Below are 7500 nucleotides of genomic sequence, written 5' to 3' on the forward strand. Positions count from 1 at the left end.
TATATATATATATATATATATATATATATATATATATATATATATATATACATATATATATACATACACATATTTATAAGTATATACATAAATATATATAGATATAAAAAATCACGTCACAGTGACATAAATGGACTGTCACTATCATACCTGAAGCCACATCAAAGGGAGTGTCAAAGTACTCTGCTGATAAGGATTACGTCATTGATATAGATTAAGGATGAAGACACAGATGACGTTGAAACCGGAATAGCTATAGTTACGTAATGCGCTAATAATAGAAAAAGATTATGTCATAACTAACAATAGTAACAGTAACGTCACGATTATATATTACTTCCGGCAAGGTTGGATAATTGTATTGCACAATAAAAAAAAATTGCATAACGATATAAACAAGTCACTGATTCGAAGCTTCGAAGGGGTATCAGGCGATTAAAATAAGTCAGTATGAAAACAAACAGATCAAGTGACGTCATGATTGTAAAGCCAGAGACAGGAATAAACTTCAGGAAACTTTAAGTACGAGACTTTTACGATTTTTACATTTAAACAAGAACAGTGCAAGAAGAGCAACGGTGATGGTACTAGTAGATGTTGCTGATGAGAAAAATCAGCTTCAACTAACCGCGGTTTTAAGCATCCTATTACTTGGCCCAATCTAGCGTTGTTTTTTGTAATTCTTTTATACAAAAGTGCATGTGTTGGAGCGTCAGTGCTTTCGTTGAACGCGCGCGCGCGACCGCATCTGTGTGTGTGTGTGTGTGTGTGTGTGTGTGTGTGTGTGTGTGTGTGTGTGTGTGTGTGTGTGTGTGTGTGTGTGTGTGTGTGTGATTTTGTGCATGTGCGTGAAAACATGCTTGCGTGCGTGCGAGGGTGCAAATGCGTAAAAGCTTGCTTGCGTGCGTGCGAGGGTGCATGTGTGTTGTTATGCTTGGGCTACTTTATTTGCACGTGTTAGAGTGGTCAAACAAGGTGGGGGCGGGATGAGAGAAAGTGCACCTTACCTGCGCGGGTGAACATTTTCTGTGTCGTGTCTCAGGTGATCTGTGTGGTTGCCTCGATCTGTCGCCCGCCTCCTGTGGGATCACGAAGGATGGAACATGAAGTCGAAGCTCAATGAATATGGTTTTCATTAATAAGAAATCAACAAAAGTAAAGGAACTTTCCGGCAGGCAGCAAGGGCTTATGTGACTCGGATTTCAGGTAAACGTGGCTGCTTGAAGTATTGCTTTAAAGCGTGGGGACAAGCAAATATCTCTTATTGAAAGAAGTTTAACTAATCATACTACAACTGAAATGTGGGCTCATATTTCCAAAGTTATCTATAAGAGTTTTAGTTCGGAAGTGGCCCGAGGACCTACCTGAAGGAGGCTGAGGTTTTCGCTGGAGGGCACGGTGATGGTGAGCTGAGGCTTGGCCCTCCTGGCGCCCAAGCTGCTGGTGCTGGCGGGGCTCTCGTCCTCTCTCGGACCCACCCAAACCCCCCCGGTCTCCCAGTCCCCCTCGTTCCCCTCGAGACACAGCCCCACGGCGCCCCCTGGGTCGACGGCCTCCCCTACTAGACCCTCGTAATCGACATCGTAATCCTGTGATCCAAAAGGGAAATTGTGTTGTATTAAGAAAGTGCAGAAAAAGGAGACATGGCACTGTTACTTTATGATTTCGATGGATGGCGAATGTCAGTACACACAGAACAACCTTAAAGAAAACAAAACTGAATTAATCAATAAGAACAAGGAAGACCAAATCGTGAATACTATGTTTCGTCGACATGGCACACGCGCCAGCAGAAACATCAGGGTACGTGTCTTCTGTCTTCGCGGGTCGCACCTGCTGCGTCTGTTATACGTTAGAGCTGCGAGTCTCCTTTTCCTCCTCCTTGCACCAACTGCCGCACCAGCTGGAGCACCAGTCACGCGAGGGAGGAGAGGGAGAGAGGACAATCGGGGGACAAGCGAGACAGAGGAAGCGAGCGTGAAGCAAACCTGAACAGATCTAGTGCATTTCGCTGGACTGTCTAACGGCTCTTTTTCTACCTTTGTCTGCTCACCCTCATTCCCGACCACCTCTCAACATGTCCTTGCAGATGTTTACCAGATGTTCAGGTCTGTGTTAATCATAGGCTATATATGGACAGAAAATGCTACGAGAAATGGGACATCAAGTAAGTATGTGGATGAGTATTTAGTTGCTTTAACGAGTAGCTCTTCAGCAATAACTGTCCACTTAGTCATTCGCGTCCGAGCAAATGAATGTTTACACTGAATGTTGACTAAATCAATATAACTTTAGTATTCGGTAAAGGTATTGCAGAGAATGGTGTTTACATTGCATTTTCCCATTAACACCAAAGGGAAAACGGTACTAGTTTTCTCATCGACAATTTTCTGGATGAAGACGCATGGACTGCTCTTTGGAGTTTGCACGATTTTATTTAATAATCCATAACTATGATGACCAATATTTGCTCTCCCTATCATGAATATAAAACCGTCATAATTATCTGTGATACTGATAATGAGAGTGATAATAGTCATAATAAGCATGATAAAAGTGATGATAAAAGATGAGAGAGAGAGAGAGAGAGAGAGAGAGAGAGAGAGAGAGAGAGAGAGAGAGAGAGAGAGAGAGAGAGATAACATGAATGCAAGAAATCCTGCATTTCTAGTGACTGGATACAGTGCTATTCAATGAAGTAATATACAAGACATTTCTATCCCGTAATCCTTTTCTGTTCTGTTCTTGTTCCCTCCTCTTCTATCTGCCATTCCTTCTCCTACTTTACTTCCTTCTCCCTTCCCTTCACCTATTCCCCCTCTCCCCGGTCTCCTCCCTCCCCCTCTCCCTGCTTCTCCCTCCACCCTCCGTCTCATTCCACCCTCCCTCTCCACCATTATTCCTCCACCATCACCCCACCACCACTCCTCGACCGCCCCCACCCTCTGTGGCAGGAGTAAACAAGCATCTTGGAGAATGCCGGTCACTTTTTTTCTCTCATTCGTATCTGCTCGAGAAACTTCAAAAGCTGGTGAATCACGTGGTCACCCTCCCTTCCCGTAAATTTATATATGTAACGAAGATAGACTAGATTGATTATATATAAATATATATATATATATATATATATATATATATATATATATATATAATATACATATAAATAATGTGTGTGTGCGTGTGCGTGTGCGTGTGCGTGTGCGTGTGCGTGTGCGTGTGCGTGTGCGTGTGCGTGTGTGTGTGTGTGTGTGTGTGTGTGTGTGTGTGTGTGTGTGTGTGTGTGTGTGTGTGTGTGTGTGTGTGTGCGTGTGTGTATGTGTTAAATTCTGAAGAGGGATGGCTAACAAGCAATAGTTAGTGTTTAGAGTTTATCATTAGTCTGAGATGAACATGTGGACAGGAAAGCGGAGTTTAGAAGAGGTTAAAATTGACGATGGAAAAGAAGGTGGGATAAAATTGACGATGGGCAGAATTGGCGACGGAAATGTGAGGTGGGATCAAATTGACGGTGGAAATGTGGAGCCGAATGAAATGTGAAGTAGAAGGGGAAGAAGAAAAGGAGAAGGAGGAGAGGGATGAAGAGGAGGAGGAGGAGGGGGAGGAAGATGGAAAGGAAGTGAAATAGGAGGAGGAGGAAGAAAAAGAGTAGGAGAAGGGTGAGAAAAAAGAGGAGGAGAAGGGAGAGGAAGAAGAGGCAGAGGAGGGGGAGAAAGTGTGAGGGAAGGAAAAAGAAGAAGATGGAGAGGAAGAAGAGGAAGGAGAATAATAAGAGGAGGAGGAGGAAGAAGAGGCTGAGGAGGGGGACGAAGATGAAGAAGAAATGAAGGAGAAGGGAGATAAGTGAAGGAGGAGGAGAAGGAATGGGAGAAGAAGAAGAAGAAGAAAAAAAAGAAGACGGAAGAAGATAAAAAAAAGAGGAGGAAGAAGAGGAATAGGAGGAAGAGTAGGTTAGAAGCCCCTCAGAATGCAGAAGTGACGGTGGGTGTGATTCACAGCTTGGCAGGTGCTGACGCCACCCCTCTCCCCTTCACCTCTCCCTCCCCCCCACACCTGCGCCCCACATGTGCTTACCTGGGCGGGAGGAAGAGGAGGGGTAGAAGGGGTGGGGGGTAGGGGGGGAGGGAATAACATCATGGGTCTGTGTTTATATAATCATTGTGAATATGAACCATGTGTAATGTGAATCATGCATAATGCGAAGGGATGGTTGCGGGATTGAGAATTGATGATTCTCTTGAGAAAATGTGTCACGGAAATAATTGAAAGGGAAAATAAAGATAAAAAAGATAGATAGAATGTTTGGCAACTCGATGATATGTGATAACACCATAAAAAATAAAAAAAATTAAGTGGATAATCTATCGCCACCCCCCATCCTATCCCGCCCTTCCCGTCTCCTCACCGGCCTCCTTCCCCTCTCCTCGACCGATCCCTCTTCTCCCCTCTCTATCCCTCTCCCCACCCCATCCCTCTTCTCCCCTCTCTATCCCTCTCCCCGCCCCATCCCTCTTCTCCCCTCTCTATCCCTCTCCCCGCCCCATCCCTCTTCTCCCCTCTCCCCTCTCTATCCCTCTCCCCGCCCCATCCCTCTTCTCCCCTCTCTATCCCTCTCCCCACCCCATCCCTCTTCTCCCCTCTCTATCCCTCTCCCCGCCCCATCCCTCTTCTCCCCTCTCTATCCCTCTCCCCACCCCAACCCTCTTCTCCCCTCTCTATCCCTCTCCCCACCCCAACCCTCTTCTCCCCTCTCTATCCCTCTCCCCGGCGCATCCCTCTTCTCCCCTCTCTATCCCTCTCCCCACCCCAACCCTCTTCTCCCTCTCCCTCTCTATCCCTCTCCCCACTCCACCTCTTCTCCCCTCTATCCCTCCCAACCCTCTTCTCCCCTCTCTGTCCCTCTCCCCCCCCCACCCCTCTTCTCCCCTCTCTATCCCTCTCCCCACCCCAACCCTCTTCTCCCCTCTCTATCCCTCTCCCCACCCCATCCCTCTTCTCCCCTCTCTATCCCTCTCCCCGCCCCATCCCTCTTCTCCCCTCTCTATCCCTCCCCCACCCACCCCATCCCTCTCCCTCTCTATCCTCTCCCCCAGCATCCCTCTTCTCCCTCTCTATCCCTCTCCCCCCCCATCCCTCCTCTCCCCTCTCTACCCCCCTCCCCCCCCCATCCCTCTTCTCCCCTCTCTATCCCTCTCCCCGCCCCATCCCTCTTCTCCCCTCTCTATCCCTCTCCCCGCCCCATCCCTCTTCTCCCCTCTCTATCCCTCTCCCCGCCCCATCCCTCTTCTCCCCTCTCTATCCCTCTCCCCGCCCCATCCCTCTTCTCCCCTCTCTATCCCTCTTCTCCCCTCTCTATCCCTCTCCCCGCTCCATCCCTCTTCTCCCCTCTCTATCCCTCTCGCCGCCCAATCCCTATTCTCCCCTCTCTATCCCTCTCCCGCCCCATCCCTCTTCTCCCCTCTCTATCCTCTCCCCGCCCATCCCTCTCTCCCTCTCTATCCCTCTCCCTCCCCTCCCTCTTCTCCCCTCTCTATCCTCTCCCGCCCCATCCCTCTTCTCCCCTCTCTATCCCTCTCCCCCCCCATCCCTTCTCCCCTCTCTATCCCTCTCCCCGCCCCATCCCTCTTCTCCCCTCTCTATCCTCTCCCTCCTCCCTCTTCTCCCTTCTACCCTCTCCCCGCCCCATCCCTCTTCTCCCCTCTCTATCCCTCTCCCCGCCCACTCCCTGTTCTCCCCTCTCCCCTCCCCCGCCCTCCCTCTCCCTCCCTCTCTATCCCTCTCCCCGCCCATCCCTCTTCTCCCTCTCTATCCCTCTCCCCCCCCTCCCTCTTCTCCCCTCCATCCCTCTTCCTCTATCCCGCCGCATCCCTCTTCTCCCCTCTCTATCCCTCTCCCCGCCCATCCCTTTCCCTCTCCTCCCCTCTCTATCCCTCTCCCCGCCGCATCCCTCTTCTCCCCTCTCTATCCCTCTTCTCCCCTCTCTATCCCTCTCCCCGCCCCATCCCTCTTCTCCCCTCTCTATCCCTCTTCTCCCCTCTCTATCCCTCTCCCCGCCCCATCCCTCTTCTCCCCTCTCTATCCCTCTCCCCGCCCCATCCCTCTTCTCCCCTCTCTATCCCTCTCCCCGCCCCATCCCTCTTCTCCCCTCTCTATCCCTCTCCCCGCCCCATCCCTCTTCTCCCCTCTCTATCCCTCTTCTCCCCTCTCTATCCCTCTCCCCGCCCCATCCCTCTTCTCTCCTCTCTATCCCTCTCGCCGCCCCATCCCTCTTCTCCCCTCTCTATCCCTCTCGCCGCCCCATCCCTCTTCTCCCCTCTCTATCCCTCTCCCCGCCCCATCCCTCTTCTCCCCTCTCTATCCCTCTCGCCGCCCAATCCCTATTCTCCCCTCTCTATCCCTCTCCCCGCCCCATCCCTCTTCTCCCCTCTCTATCCCTCTCCCCGCCCCATCCCTCTTCTCCCCTCTCTATCCCTCTCCCCGCCCCATCCCTCTTCTCCCCTCTCTATCCCTCTCCCCGCCCCATCCCTCTTCTCCCCTCTATATCCCTCTCGCCGCCCTATCCCTCATCTCCCCTCTCCACTTCTCACCATCCCTCTTCTCCCCTCTCTATCCCTCTCCCCGCCCTGTCCCTCTTCTCCCCTCTACTAACTACCTTTCTTCCACTCTACCCACTCCTTTTATCCTCCCTTTCCTATCCTCCTTCCCTCTTCCGCACTCCTCTTCTCCCCCTTCTCCTCATTCCCTTCTCCACCCTCCCCTCACCTCTCCCTCTACTTTTTCTTTCCTTCATTTCATTCTCCTCACCTCTCATCACTTTGCTTTATCTCCATTTACTCCCTTCTTCCCTCATTTCTCTCCCTATCTCTCCTCTCCGCTTCTCCTCCTCCTCCTCCTCCCCCTCCCTCTCCTCATCTCCCTCCTTCACACTTTCCCCCTTCTTCTCCTCACCTTCCTTTATCACCCTTTACTCGCCTCCCCCCTTCCTATCCTCTCCTCCCCCCTCCCTTCCTTTGCCCTCTCCTCGCCTCTCTCCTCCCCACCCTTCTTCTCCTAACTTCCTATCTCCCTCCTTTACCCTCCCCCCCTCTCTTCATCTCCTCCGTCCCTCTCCTCACTCTCTCCTCATCTCCCCCCTCCCCTCCTTTACCCTATCCTCCCTTTTCACCCCACCGTCCTCCCCCTTTTCCTCTCCTCGCCTTCCTACCCCCCCCCCTTCCATTCCCTTCAGCACAATAAGACCGACCTTCACTCTGCTGTCGTGTCTGCAACAGCCACTCAGTAACCTAGTTCAGCATCAACAAACAATCTTTCAAGTCGGGAATGCTGTGAGATCAGGGCGCGTGTATCTTATTTCCGAGCGTGCAACAAGTACAGATGTGCAACATGGTTTTGGGGCTGTATAAGCTTGGAAAATAGACTACCTGGGATTTGCAATGTGTGATCAACAGCACATTGGACCGCCTTGCCCCCAGACAGGAATGAATTAATGAATACATTGTTTAT

General features: G+C 50.7%; 1 protein-coding gene across 9 annotated transcripts in view; it reads right to left on the minus strand.

Annotated features, from left to right (window-relative positions):
* LOC122249107 (uncharacterized) overlaps window positions 1-7500 on the minus strand; it is a 97502-nt gene that overhangs the window by 36246 nt on the left and 53756 nt on the right. For all 9 annotated transcript variants that reach the window (XM_086540715.1, XM_086540714.1, XM_086540713.1 and 6 more), the window contains exons 5-6: window positions 1365-1589; window positions 1008-1079 (exon numbers count right to left, since the gene is read on the minus strand). In XM_086540715.1, coding sequence (XP_086396841.1) covers window positions 1008-1079; window positions 1365-1589 — 297 coding nt within the window. The remainder of the gene's footprint in view (window positions 1-1007; window positions 1080-1364; window positions 1590-7500) is intronic.

The sequence above is a fragment of the Penaeus japonicus genome, unplaced genomic scaffold (assembly GCF_977035675.1).
Source record: "Penaeus japonicus unplaced genomic scaffold, GWHDUDI00000001_assembly GWHDUDI00000010, whole genome shotgun sequence".
NCBI lineage: Eukaryota > Metazoa > Arthropoda > Malacostraca > Decapoda > Penaeidae > Penaeus > Penaeus japonicus.